Source organism: Barbus barbus, assembly GCF_936440315.1.
Source record: "Barbus barbus genome assembly, chromosome: 42".
NCBI lineage: Eukaryota > Metazoa > Chordata > Actinopteri > Cypriniformes > Cyprinidae > Barbus > Barbus barbus.
The window spans coordinates 3,472,265-3,487,458 of NC_136720.1; the positions used below are offsets into that span (position 1 = coordinate 3,472,265).

Genomic DNA, 15,194 nt, shown 5'->3' on the forward strand with positions numbered 1-15,194 from the left:
GAACAATTCCACTCATTCTCTTCTATTGGAAATTAAGAATTGTATAAACTTGTTAAATCATCTAAACCAACAACCTGTATTTTATACCCTGTTCCATCTAAGCTCCTAAAAGAGATGCTTCCAGAAGTAATAGATCCTCTTCTGGATATTATTAACTCATCATTGTCATTAGGATATGTCCCAAAAACCTTCAAACTGGCTATTATTAAGCCTCTCATTAAAAAACCATAACTTGACCCTAAAGAATTAATTAATTAAAGACCGATCTCAAATCTCCCTTTTCTGTCAAAGATACTACAAAAGGTAGTATCATCACATCTATGTTCCTTCTTAGACAAATATGATATATGTGAGGATATCCAGTCAGGTTTTAGACCATATCATAGTACTGAGACTGCTCTCAGAGTTACAAACGACCTGCTTTTATCATCTGATCGTGGTTGTATCTCTCCAATTAGTGCTACTGGATCTTAGCGCCGCATTTGACACTATCGACCACAACATTCTTTTAAATAGATTAGAAAATTATGTTGCCATTAAAGGAAGTGCATTGGCATGGTCCAAATCGTACTTATCTGACCGCCATCAATTTATGGCAGTAAATGAAGAGGTATCATACCAAATCACAAGTGCAGTATGGAGTACCTCAAGGCTCAGTCCTTAGCCCCTTACTTTTCACACTTTACATGTTACCCTTGGGAGATATCATTAGGAAACACGGTGTTAGCTTTCACTATTATGCTGATGATACCCAGCTCTATAATTCTTCGCGACCTGATGAAACTTACCAATTTGCAAAACTAACGGAATATAGTATAGATATAGTTGATATCAAAAACTGGATGACTAGCAATTTCTTACTGCTAAATTTTGAAAAAACAGGTGTTAATTATTGGACCAAAAACTTTTGTATGTAATAACTGTTGCAAATTAGCTTAAGGGGGAATATTATTAATTAATCATACCTCTTTATAATTAATTATAATATTTGGAAAGTTAATAGAATTAGCTTGATAAAGTCGAATTTACAGTACAATCAATTGACCAGGTCGTCTAGTGAACGAATACTCAGCATTGATTTATGAATTCAAAGAAATCTTAATTTCCAGGGTAAGAAAAATACCCTTTTTTAAAGTACATTACTACTCAGAGCAAGCAGGGAATCAGAAACAAATACTCATATGTATTTTGCAAAGTTATATCAACTAAAATCACAAACACATAACTAGACTAAACAAACACATACATACACACACACACACACACACACACACATCACACATACATGGTACATGGGAAGGGTAAGTGAGACTGTATGAATGAAACCAGACAAAAACTGAGGCTGAGTTGACCATCTGAAAGAACCATCAGTCTCTAATTCAAAGCACAGTATACGATAGCTTACAACAAACCTGTGTGGTGAAAGGAACGATACTTGCATTTGGATACTTGCAACGAGAACGAGAGTCCCGTGAAGCTTCTGAAAAAGATCTGGATGGCTCCATTCGATGGCCGAAGTTGCAATCTCTTGAAACTCTGAGGTTGTTCTTGACTCTGTTGGGGTTGAGAGAGTCCTCTCTCCTAAGTAAGCACATGGCTGGGTGTAAAATGGGGCCTGTGGGCCGCAGTGGATCTGCAAGCCGCAATTCAGTATGTCGCGGGAGCGGGGAAAGAGAAATGTCCGAGCGAGTGCATTTCCATGATGGTGAATTCCAGGATTGAGTGAAGATGAACTCCAGTGGTATTAGTCTGACTCTTTGTAGTCAACAGCCATCTCCCCAGGCTGGGGAGACCGCACACGGCTCTATGTTGGGGCCTGCCGGGCGCACCCGCACCGGCTCAGGCGCTCCATGAGTCCAAATATATGGGCAGCAATCGGACGATTCAGCAGAAGAGAAAGGTGGACCTGTGCGTGAGCCCTTTAAAGTCAGGGAAGAGTCACACCTTTCAAGATAGGCTTGACCAATGAGAAAGGCTGAATTTCCAAGCGGGAGGCTGGAAATATTGGGGGATTTTATGACCCTTTGTCTGAGAGCATGGTTCGAAAGGCTCTGGCAGTCTATACTTTGATTAAATTACACACACACCTGGCATTCTATGAGAAGGTGGTGTACACCAAAGTGTGCGTCATCAAATGAGCATTAATTTGGTAGGAGACACGATATAGGCGGGGTTACATTAACTAGTACTTCACTCATAAAGCATTCATAAAACAAAATACAAATGCAAGAGACACTATACAAGATAGTTAAAATCATACACACAATGTCCTGGAATGCATGTTTATCTGTAGAAAGGTTTGTCTATGAGTGACAAGGAGGAAAGTTTTGTTTGTATGGGCATTGCGTGGGTTTCAGAAGGGTCCGCTCTTACAGCATGTCACATCTCACATACTTTTGAGCAATAAAACAGTCTTATCAGATGGTTGCCCTAGTAACTGAGTCCTTTAAGGTGCTCTTTCGGGGGGAAGGGTCCATAGACCCTCACAGATTGTTTGTTGAATGAGAGGGTTTGCTGGATATAATGAATAAATGTGTTGTCTGATTGGTCCAAATGCTACATAACCTAGATCACTTTCTAATACTTGACGGCTGCTCTTTATCATCAGCTAGGAACCTAGGCGTACTTTTTGATAGCAATCTTTCCTTCGAAAAACATGTTTCTAGCATTTGTAAAACTGCATTTTTCCAAAAATATATCTAAATTACGACCTATGCTCTCAATGTCAAATGCAGAAACATTAATTCATGCAATCATGACCTCGAGGCTAGATTATTGTAATGCTTTATGGGGTGGCTGCTCTGCACGTTTAATAAACAAACTCCAGCTGGTTCAAAATGCAGCAGCTAGAGTTCTTACTAGAACCAGGAAGCATGACCACATTAGCCCGGTTCTGTCAACACTGCACTGGCTCCCTATTAAACATCGTATACATTTTAAGATCTTGCTAATTACCTATAAGGCCCTGAATGGTTTGGCACCTCAGTATTTGAGTGAGCTCTTATCGCATTATAGTCCTTCACGTCCGCTGCAATCTCAAAACTTTGGCCATTTGATAATACCTAGAATATCAAAATCAAATGTGGGCGGAAGATTGTTTTCCTATTTAGCGCCCAAACTCTGGAACAATCTACCTAACACTGTTCGGGAAGCAGACACACTCTGTCAATTTAAATCTAGATTAAAGATCCATCTCTTTAACTTGGTTTACACATAATACACTATCGCATTTCTATTCTATACTAATCTGTTAAAGGATTGTTAGGCTGCATTAATTAGGTCATCCGGAACCGGGAACACTTCCCAAAACACCCGATATACTTGTTACATCGTTAGAAGAATGGCATCTACACTAATATTAGTCGGTTTCTTTCTTATTCTGAGGTCACCATAGCCACCCAGGTCCAGACTATATCCAGATCAGATGGTCAATGCAGCCACCCGGATGCAGTCCGTTTCCAGATCTGATGGTGGATCAGCACCTAGAGATGACCTCTACAGCCAGGACACCTAGATGAGCCCCAGAGACTGATCCCCAGTGAAGGCCCTGTCTCCAAGACGGCCATCGGGACAAGACCACAGGAACCAGATGAGTCCTTTGCACAATCTGATTCTGCTTTAGCCTAGATTTAAACTGTGGATTTTGTCTGGCCAGAGGAGAATGACACTATTTCAACAAACTATTTCCCCGTCTAAATACTGTAAAGCTGATATAAAGCCACCCAGCTTTATATCAAGCCGATGTAAAGCTGCTTTGACACAATTTGCATTGTTAAAAGAGCTATACAAATAATATTGATTTGATTTGCATGGCTGTAGTCCCAGAAGGAAGCCTCTTCTAAAGATGATGCACAAGAAAGCCCGCAAACAGTTTGCTGAAGACAAGCAGACTAAGGACATGGATTACTGGAACCATGTCCTGTGGTCTGATGAGACCGAGATAAACTTATTTGGTTCAGATGGTGTCAAGCGTGTGTGGTGGCAACCAGGTGAGGAGTACAAAGACAAGTGTGTCTTGCCTACAGTCAAGCATGGTGGTGGGAGTGTCATGGTCTGGGGCTGCATGAGTGCTGCCGGCACTGGGGAGCTACAGTTCATTGAGGGAACTATGAATGCCAACATTTACTATGACATACTGAAGCAGAGACTGGGCCGCAGGGCAGTATTCCAACATGATAATGACCCCAAACACACCTCCAAGACGACCACTGCCTTGCTAAAGAAGCGGAGGGTAAAGGTGATGGACTGGCCAAGCATGTCTCCAGACCTTAACCATATTGAGCATCTGTGGAGCATCCTCAAATGGAAGGTGGAGGAGCGCAAGTTCTCTAACATCCACCAGCTCCGTGATGTCGACACCGAGTGGAAGAGGACTCCAGTGACAACCTGTGAAGCTCTGGTGAACTCCATGCCCAAGAGGGTTAAGGCAGTGCTGGAAAATAATGGTGGTCTCACAAAATATTGACACTTTGGATCCAATTTGGACATTTTCACTTAGGGGTGTACTCACTTTTGTGGCCAGCGGTTTAGACATTAATGGCTGTGTGTTGAGTTATTTTGAGGGGACAGCAAATCTACACTGTTATACAAGATGTACACTCACTACTTTACAATGTAGCAAAGCATCATTTCTTTAGTGTTGTCACATGAAAAGATATAATAAAATATTTACAAAAATGTGAGGGGTGTACTCACTTCTGTGAGATACTATATATTATTGCCCAGCTGTTTATGTAAAGGTAGATATACTGTATAAGTATGTCTCTAATCTAATCAGCTCCAATCTGCTAAACGCGACTGTAAGGCATAGATGTTAGGATATAAACTTCACCGTTGTGATTTTTTTGTAAAGCTGCTTTGAAACGATGTTTATTATGAAAAGAGCTATACAGAAACGATGTGTATTATGAAAAGAGCTATACAAATACATTTGACTTGACCTTAACTGACTTGACTACTTTTCTTGATTCAACCCTAATAAGCTAGAAAACTTTTTCTATTTTTTTATGGGTATGATTGAGACGATTAGAACAAGAACTTCTCCTACTGACCATTAAAGTAAAGTAAAGTCGTGACGTATTGTCAAGTATGGTGACCCATACTCGAAATTGGTGCTCTGCCTTTAACCCATCCAAGTGCACACACACAGCAGTGAGTAGTGAACAAATCCACACACACACACACACAGACACACCCGGAGCAGTGGGCAGCCATGCTGCGGCGCCCGGGGAGCAATTGGGGGTTCGGTGCCTTGCTCAAGGGCACCTCAGTCGTGGTATTGAGGGTGGAGAGAGCGCTGGACGTTCCCTCCCCCCACCTACAATTCCTGCCGGCCGGGGGCTCGAACTCGCAACCTTTCGATTACGAGTCCGACTCTCTAACCATTAGGCCACGACTTCCCCCATTACTGCCATTACTGTCTACATCTGTGCTCTGGCAGTGTATACTTAACAGACTTCGAACCTGTCTCTCTTTCTCATCTTGTGGACATTTTAGGATATATTGTTTTCTTCTTTTTTAGGTTTTGGATGTTGTTGGTCCCAGTCTATTGTCAGCTGTAAAGAGCAATTTAGTGACTGTTAAAGTTCTCTTATGTTTTAAGTACACCATGGTGCAAACGCTTCTCAAAAAGCCCTGGAACTGTGAAATGACTCTTCTTCTGCTGCTTATTAAGTGTTTGTGGGGTTCTTCAAGGCTCCATTCTAGGTCCCATCTTGTTTTTCCAATATATGTTAACACTAGTTGCTATTTGTCAAAAACACAATGTCACTTATCATTGTTATGATGATGGCACACGGTTTTATTTTCCTTTGAAGGTCAAGGTTGATAGTTTTGCATTAACCTCCTTGCTGGAATAAACAGCAGTAAAATTTCTTCAACTTTATGAAGCTAAAATGAAAGTAGTTGTGTGTCCTATCAGTTCAACCAAAAATATAACTATAAGCCCTTATTTCAAAATTACATAAGCAAAAAATCTTGGTGTGATCTTTGATTCAGAACCATTTTATAAGCTACTGAACCTGAATTAAAAAAAAAAATTAACTGTGGGCAAATGCAAAAATGAAAACGTTTGTGTCTTTTAATGATATTAACATGCATGCTTTTATTTCTTTAAGGCTGGATTTTTGCAATTCTTTGTATTTGGGGCTTTTCATGCACCACTGAATCATCTTCAGTTCGGCTCTACTAGGCATGTGACTGGGAGGTCAGCGTTTCTCTATTGTCGGCCTCCCTTTATTTGTTCCCAATTAGATACAGAATTCAGTTTAAAGTATTTGTTTTTAACACGATAGTCATCATTTTATAAGCCTCAAGTTTTTCCAGACTTTTGTCTTTGAAATACAAATGAAAATTTTGTTATGAGCAGCCTTTTCATATCAGAAACTGTCCTTCATTAGTCTTATCACATACGAGGACCATCTACTTGCACTTGCTTTTGAAAGTTCTTAGGTGTATTTTTACATTTTATTCTTTGTTTTATTATTTTGCTGATATACTGTTATTGCGATAATATATAGGGACTTTAAAATGTAGACATTATTTGTTTTCTAACTGTTGCTCACATGTTGTTACCATTCATAGTAATTTGGTTACTTTTGGTTTCTAAATGTGCTATTTGGACAGTATATTCGGTTTAGAATATAGTCAGAAAGAGCACTGGACATGTGCTAGGGAGATTCAGCAAGATATGAACTCTTTAGATAAAACACATTTGCTTGTGATTAATAAGACATCAATGGCTGACATGAAACAAACCCAGGGGTATATGGGAAATTTCTGTAGGTGTCGGGAGTGATGATAGACAAATGGACGTTCACCACTAGATACAAACCTCTTTACACTCACGTACAAAGGGCTGCGTCACTGCGACATCCTGCTGGCTGCCTAACATGGCGCTGCTCGTACTCTTGTTTCGAGCGTGGCCTTTCTTAAAGGGGGCTTTGGGACCGGGGGGCATTTCTTTACAGGGGGATGTGGGAGAGGTTGACAGGACCAGAGTCTTCAAAGCAGCCACTTCGGCCTGCAGAACATCAATCTGAAACCAAGGGGAAAGCCCGGTGAGATTTCAAGCTTATCAGGGGTTTAAAATCAGGTATTTACAAAACAGAATATAAAAAAACCCCCTGAAAGTTTAACAAAGATATTAGAAGGCCAATCACATACACATATACACATATATATATATTTTCTGCATTAAAAACCTGAGATGCAAAATAATGGAGAAAAAAAAGACGTGAACCTCCAATGTGTGTGTGTGTGTGTTTTTAATTAGTTTCTTTTCTTTAGTTCCAATCTTCTTATCGCATACCTTCCTCACAGGACACGTGAGAATTACTGAGCTTTTTCTAGTGTATCATATTTTATTTGTCATTTTTGTTAGATTAAAAGAAGCTAAGGATATGACCAGCATTCGTTCAATTTAAATAACGCATTTTATGCATAAACCAGGTCTTACCTTAAAAAACAAAAACAAAACAGAATTTACCTCAGCTTTGTTTGATCACCAAAGCATCATTTTAGTCTCATTTGGCAAATGGTGAAAGTTCATTTTAAACCCTGTACAAAGAGTCTCAGTTGGCAGATGTGTACGGGTTTCACACATGGTTCATTCAGTTATATTTATAATATTGTTTATTTCAAACTCACGTGCTTCCTAATGTTAAGATGATTTTGCACTGATTGGATATGAAATAGACATTACTATGACTATATATGACTAATGTAGTTTACATTCAGGATTTAAATTTATAGCATCAATAACTATATTGGGAAATGTACGGTGAAAAGTATTCTACTATTAAATATTCTACTGTTAAAATCAGAGTACTATTAGATTTTGGTCATATGGCCTGCCCTTATTCCTAAAGCTATAGGGCCAGATTTACTAAACAGGTTAAATTAGCATGAGACTGCAATCCCCTCCACTGATGAGAGTGGAAAATTCTTTGGCCAATCTACTGACAATGCACAAATTAAAGAACACAGATGCAGTCAGATCATTACCATAATGAATAACACAATCTATCAAGAGCAATGCAATCTACCAAATTAGCAAATATCGCAGCCATATCAAGCTAGGGTTGTTTCTAGCCTTTCATTAGTACAGGAGCACAGGCCCTCCAGCAAGAAAGTGTGCCCATATTGAAATACTATAAGAAAAATAAAAAGTTTTCAGATCAGTATACAGTATACAGATCAGTATACAGTGCCTGCTGGGGTACTTTACATGCGCTCATGCTTCAGTAAAAAGAGTCTAGCGACACCCCTGAATCAAGCACAAATTGGGTTAAGACATGCTTTTTTGGGTGTTATAAATAACTGTGCAAATACCAGTAAATACAACTTCAAACATTAGTAAAGAATTTTACATGAATCACTTAAATACTCCCCTCCCATAAATTCGCCGTCTGATAGGGAAACTCCTACAATTGAATATGCAATAAGGTCAGACATAAATAACTGTCTGAGCGTATGACGTACAGTCAGGTCCATAAATATTGGGACATCGACACAATTCTAACATTTTTGGCTCTACACACCACCACAATGGATTTCAAATGAAACAAACAAGATGTGATTTAACTGCAGACTGTCAGCTTTAATTTGAGGGTATTTACATCCAAATCAGGTGAACGGTGTAGGAATTACAACAGTTTGCATATGTGCCTCCCACTTGTTAAGGGACCAAAAGTAATGGGACAGAATAATAATCATAAATCAAACTTTCACTTTTTAATACTTGGTTGCAAATCCTTCGAAGTCAATTACAACCGGAAGTCTGGAACGCATAGACATCACCAGACGCTGGGTTTAATCCCTGGTGATGCTCTGCCAGGCCTCTACTGCAACCGTCTTCAGTTCCTGCTTGTTCTTGGGGCATTTTCCCTTCAGTTTTGTCTTCAGCAAGTGAAATGCATGCTCAATCGGATTCAGGTCAGGTGATTGACTTGGCCATTGCATAACAGTCCACTTCTTTCTCTTCAAAAACTCTTTGGTTGCTTTTGCAGTATGCTTTGGGTCATTGTCCATCTGCACTGTGAAGCGCCGTCCAGTGAGTTCTGAAGCATTTGGCTGAATATGAGCAGATAATATTGCCTTAAACACTTCAGAATTCATCCTGCTGCTTTTGTCAGCAGTCACATCATCAATAAATACAAGAGAACCAGTTCCACTGGCAGCCATACATGCCCAGGCCATGACACTACCACCTCCATGCTTCACTGATGAGGTGGTATGCTTAGGATCATGAGCAGTTCCTTTCCTTCTCCATACTCTTCTCTTCCCATCACTCTGGTACAAGTTGATCTTGGTCTCATCTGTCCATAGGATGTTGTTCCAGAACTGTGAAGGCTTTTTTAGATGTCGTTTGGCAAACTCTAATCTGGCCTTCCTGTTTTTGAGGCTCACCAATGGTTTACATCTTGTGGTGAACCCTCTGTATTCACTCTGGTGAAGTCTTCTCTTGATTGTTGACTTTGACACACATACACCTACCTCCTGGAGAGTGTTCTTGATCTGGCCAACTGTTGTGAAGGGTGTTTTCTTCACCAGGGAAAGAATTCTTCGGTCATCCACCACAGTTGTTTTCCGTGGTCTTCCGGGTCTTTTGGTGTTGCTGAGCTCACCGGTGCGTTCCTTCTTTTTAAGAATGTTCCAAACTGTTGTTTTGGCCACGCCTAATGTTTTTGCTGTCTCTCTGATGGGTTTGTTTTGTTTTTTCAGCCCAATGATGGCTTGCTTCACTGATAGTGACAGCTCTTTGGATCTCATCTTGACAGTTGACAGCAACAGATTCGAAATGCAAATAGCACACTTGAAATGAACTCTGGACCTTTTATCTGCTCATTGTAATTGGGATAATGAGGGAATAACACACACCTGGCCATGGAACAGCTGAGAAGCCAATTGTCCCATTACTTTTGGTCCCTTAACAAGTGGGAGGCACATATGCAAACTGTTGTAATTCCTACACCGTTCACCTGATTTGGATGTAAATACCCTCAAATTAAAGCTGACAGTCTGCAGTTGAAGCACATCTTGTTTGTTTCATTTGAAATCCATTGTGGTGGTGTATAGAGCCAAAAATGTTAGAATTGTGTCGATGTCCCAATATTTATGGACCTGACTGTACATTAACATCACATCTGTGTCCACAGCTGAATTTTCATCTCAAATTTTTTTTCACTGTCTTTAGTAAATCCTGACATTAGTTTTTTTTTTTTTTTTTATGTCAAAAGACGGTTTGTTCTAGTGCACGCTGTTAGTAAATCTGGCATATTTAAATGTTGTAAATAAATAACCTCAGTTTGAGTTCAATCTTTTGTCTCGGTGACACTGACAAATATTAATGGTTTAGTTTGTTGTTAATTCACTTTTTCTTCTCTGCTTCACTGTATTCTCTCGTTTAGCTAGTTTATTTGTAATTATGTAGAAAGTGCTGTCTCATGTCTGAGTAACTCACCTTTCCCAGAGCCTCCTTCAGTTGTTTTTCAGCAGTGGCTTGCTTCAGGTTTGCTTCATGCACCATCTTATGAGCCTCCTGTTGACAACGTCACAGATCAGATCCACATTAAACACAGACTCATCTGAGAATAACCCACACCAAGAGACACCTCTACCACACCACACCAGACCAGACCAGACCAGACCAGAGGTACCTGGCAGAGCAGCGCTAAGGTAAGATGAGGACACTCAAGGCTTTGACAAACAGAAAAGATAAAAGGAAAACAGAAAGAAAGACATGAAAAAGGAATATGAGGATAGTATGAAATGCATAACAGAAAAGGAGAAGTGAAACTTCAGAGCAGGTTACCTAAACACTCAGCACAACTGGATTCATATTATGTGAAGATCAACAATGTACGTCATACGCTGACCCAGTCCACATGATTAGAGAAGCTTCAGTTGAAGTATTTGGAGGAGGACACTTGTTTAATTCAGTAAGATTCTTTAATAACTTTAGAAATAAGCCTGGGTATTGACACAGGTTTCACAATTTAATTTGTTTCTGATTCACAAGTTCTCAGACTTCATTCTGATCTCGATTCATTTGGAAATATTCCAGGTCAAGTCAAGTCACCTTTATTTATATAGCGCTTTTAACAATACAGATTGTGTCAAAGCACGTAACAGTATCAAATTGGAGGATAGTGTCAGTAATGTATAAAAATAAGATTAAACACTCAATTTTCAGTTAAAGGCATTTCATTATTGAGTTCAGAGATGTCATTATCTAGCTCAGTTTAGTTTAAATAGTATCTGTGAAATCAAATTGACGATAATCACTAGAAATTAAGTGTCCCCAACTGAGCAAGCCAGAGGCGACAGCGGCAAGGAACCAAAACTCCCTCTGTGACAGAATGGAGAAAAAACCTTGGGAGAGGAAAAAACCAGGCTCAGTCGGGGGGCCAGTTCTCCTCTGGCCAGGAGATAATTGTTTATTTATTGTTTTAATGAAAATTTTAAATGTATAAATGTATTTATTTCTATTTTATATTGTTGCAATTTCTAACAATAATAGTATTATGTAGTTAGGCATTTTATTATATTTTTAGTTATTTTCTTTTATTTTAGTTTAAAGGTATGACTACATGCCAATTTTGTTAAGCACATCAAGCAAAAGAAACAAAACCCCTTTTCCAACAAAAGGGGTGTAAACTGCTATAGAAATCTGTGACTTGTTAATTCTCTTTAAATTTTATTTGACCAACTTTACTGTAGAATACAAACTGAAGCAAAACTTAAGCTATTTGAAAATCTGGAATCTGAGGGTGCAAAAAAAAAATCAAAATATTGAGAAAATCTCCTTTAAAGTAGTCTAAATTAAGTTCTTAGCAATGCATATAAAGGTCGTCAATTATTTATCAGGTTTATAATATAGCCCTAACATAATATTTTATCAAAACAAACTATTTAAACTGATAGAACAGAATAGAATACAAACTGAAGCAAAACTTAAGCTGAGATCTGTAATTTAAATATAAAAAACATGAACATATGAATTCTTCTATAGCTGTCTAAACATGGTTATGAAGTACAGTTTGTACAATACTCTTGTGTGTGACTGTACAAAAGTTCACCTGAATCCCAGGATCCTTGTGGAATTCTACCGCTGTACCATTGAGAGCATACTCACGAACTGCATCTCAGTATGGTACAGCAATTGCTCCGCATCTGACCGCAAAGCACTCCAGCGGGTGGTGAAAACTGCTCAACGGATCACCGGCACCCAGTTAACTTCCATTGAGAACATTTATCATAAGCGCTGTCTGGGCAGGGCAAGAAACATCATCAAGGATGCCTCTCACCCTAACCATGGACTTTTCACCCTCCTTCCATCCGGCAAGCGTTACAGGTGCCTACACTCTCGCACTAGTAGGCTCAGGAAGAGCTTCTTCCCCGAGGCTGTGACACTTCTGAACGCCACACCACCAATCTAACCTGCACCTGCTTATTACTGCACTGGTCACATTACTTTACACACATGCATTTGCACTACTCTTATTTTGCACAGACTGTACAAGTTATCACACTATAAACTGTATAAAGTTGTTACTACACAAAGCACAGTAAAATATTTCTATAAAATATTGCACTACTGCTATTTTGCATAGAATACATTGTTCTATCAATACTTGCACACACTCATCCAGCTGTATTTATTTATTACCACTGTTCTCACGTTTCTGCTGTTCATAATGTATATAATCCTACATTGCTCTGTTCATAATGTACATACAATCCCTACATTGCATTCCTATTTATATTCTGTATATACTCTGCTCAATACTGTACAATACTGTATATAGCAATTCCACTGTACATTCTGTAAATCATATCTTCATTTACTCTGCACTTATATGTATATAAAACACTATATTCTTGCACTTCTGGTTAGATGCTAACTGCATTTCATTAGCTCTGTACTTGTACTCTGCATAAATGACAATAAAGTTGAATCTAATCTAATCTAATCTAATCTAACATGTTTCAGAGTTTTGTTACCGTTCTTTGCCCATCCTCCGCTATTTCCAGCACTTAATCAAGCCGCTCTTCTTTAATACGAGGACGTTTTATTTCACGTCATTGCGTTTGCTCTCGTGGTATGTTCAATTCTTTGTGAATCCTGTTTATTTTTCAAAAATAAATAAATAATTACACACAGAGTTTTAATACATACTATACCAATCAACATTTGTGGCAAGTTTGAAAGAAATTAATACTTTTATAAAAGTATATACTATAAAAGATTTCCATTCAAATAAATACTGTTTTTAATACAACTGTTTTCAATATTGATAATAATATGAAATGCTTTTTTTCATAATTTCTGAAGGCTCATGTGACACAGAAGACTGGAGTAATGACTGCTGAAAATTCAGCTTTGCCATCACATTCTTTAATACCTTAAAATATTTCATTTAAAATTGCAATAGTATTTCACAATATTACTGTTCTACTCTAATCTTGATCAAATAAATGCAACCCTGAGCATAAAAGACTTTCAAAAATCTTCCCAAACGTTTAAAAGTTAGTATATATAGAGGTTAAAGAATACTGTTTATGACTATGTATTGTTAACATGGTGCCTATAAATAAAAAAATAAGTAATAAATATGATTCTTCGGTGTTCACAAGTTTTATTTATTGCATATATAAAATATACCCACCATACAAATAATATAATTTCTCTATTCACACTGTTACACTTTTAAGGTAATGGTTGAAGTGTGGACAGAGAGCCATCAGAAACGGTTTTAGTTCTGGACTGAATTATAATCTATTTGAGATGACCCATGACAGTGCTGAGTGTTCAGAATAACTCCTGATGATCAAGTGCTTCCAGACACACACAGATCTGCTCTGTCATTTGGCAGAAGAAACCAAACAAACCTCAAAAAGGCTAGCAGTGAGTTCCTCCAGCTCCTGCCCCAGCTGGTCTCTCACTTTAGAAAGCCTCTCACACTCCTCGTCTTTTAACTTAAGCTCCTTCAGACACATACAATGACATGAACAGAATACACAAATGAAAAACAGAACAGAAAAACAGGGAATGCATGGCTCATTCTCTCATTTAGCCCATGACGTCAATGTAAAAGGGTGGATGATACAATACACACTAGAGTATTGTTGTACCAAAACACGTAAAAGTACTATTGGAAGAAATAATAAATGTATGTTTTTTTGGGGGGCGACATTTTAATGATAACAGCACATGCAGGATGGATTCGAACTTGTGGTTATTATAGAGTGGTGGAACTATGATGTCACTTTGTAGGCAAAAACCCGGACGCGAGTTAGCATTTTAGCTAATCGTCCCAGAGTCAGTGGGTTTTTTGAATGGGATTTTGGTTAAATCCCTAAAATAAGGTCTGTGGTTCACACAGGCTCAAGATACTTTCACATTTTATTCTACGACATAAAACACACTAGTTACATCCCACTCGTGACTTTTTTAAACTGTTATGTTTCTTAAAAGACTTTAGCTAACAAGTTGCTAAATGGGACTACAGGCACTGTCGGAGACATTGAACGTCATCACACCGAACAGTTTATCAATTTACAGTATTTTCCAGTTGTAGTATAATTTGTAATACAATTAATTGTAGAATAACCAATTAATAGTTTCCAGCATTTTATATTGTTGTATGACAATGTTTTTTTGTTTTGCCCTGAAATGCAACACAAATGTTCAGATGGAAGAAGCTTGTTTTATCGATTACTGATGCGGAGACTCCGAGTTCGTACCATAATGTAAACCCATATGATTATTCCATGTAAACACCACATCTACCGGCTTAGTCACGGTGAAAGTGATACTTTAACGATGCATAGTGCTTAGAGCCAAGTTAAAATTAAATGTTTACAACCACATGAAGCTATTAGAGATTATACAGATTGATTATTTCCAAGGATAAAATAACATTAATAACAATAACAATAAAAACGTATGTAGAAAATCTTTCACTGACAGCATTACGTTACACTGAGATGTTGAGATTAGTGGTCGACCGATATATTAAAATGTATACAAAAATAACAAATGCTTTTATATTATTAGTAATAGAAAGGCAAAAACTAAATACTTTGTTTGCAATCAGCAACTACGCATTTATATAATTTAAACAAATGACTAATGAACATTTAATTTCAGTTGTGAGATCTTGTGAAGTGTGCATTTGTATCCTGCAAGA

At 38.2% G+C, this 15,194-nt stretch overlaps 2 protein-coding genes across 11 annotated transcripts in view; one reads left to right on the plus strand and one right to left on the minus strand.

The window, feature by feature from the left end:
• The window catches only part of LOC306861123 (uncharacterized protein), a gene marked incomplete at its 3' end in the record, with an annotated part of 730,281 nt that overhangs the window by 165,368 nt on the left and 549,719 nt on the right, over positions 1 to 15,194 (plus strand). The gene's annotated exons all lie outside the window — the stretch shown is intronic.
• Positions 1 to 15,194, minus strand: part of LOC306861637 (rab-3A-interacting protein-like) — a 38,978-nt gene that overhangs the window by 12,207 nt on the left and 11,577 nt on the right. For 5 of the 10 annotated variants that reach the window (XM_079404026.1, XM_079404027.1, XM_079404021.1 and 2 more), the window contains 3 exons: positions 13,894 to 13,989; positions 10,463 to 10,540; positions 6,833 to 7,036 (listed from right to left, as the gene is read on the minus strand). In XM_079404026.1, coding sequence (XP_079260152.1) covers positions 6,833 to 7,036; positions 10,463 to 10,540; positions 13,894 to 13,989 — 378 coding nt within the window. The remainder of the gene's footprint in view (positions 1 to 6,832; positions 7,037 to 10,462; positions 10,541 to 13,893; positions 13,990 to 15,194) is intronic. The other 5 variants (XM_079404029.1, XM_079404025.1, XM_079404028.1 and 2 more) reach the window with 2 other exon arrangements.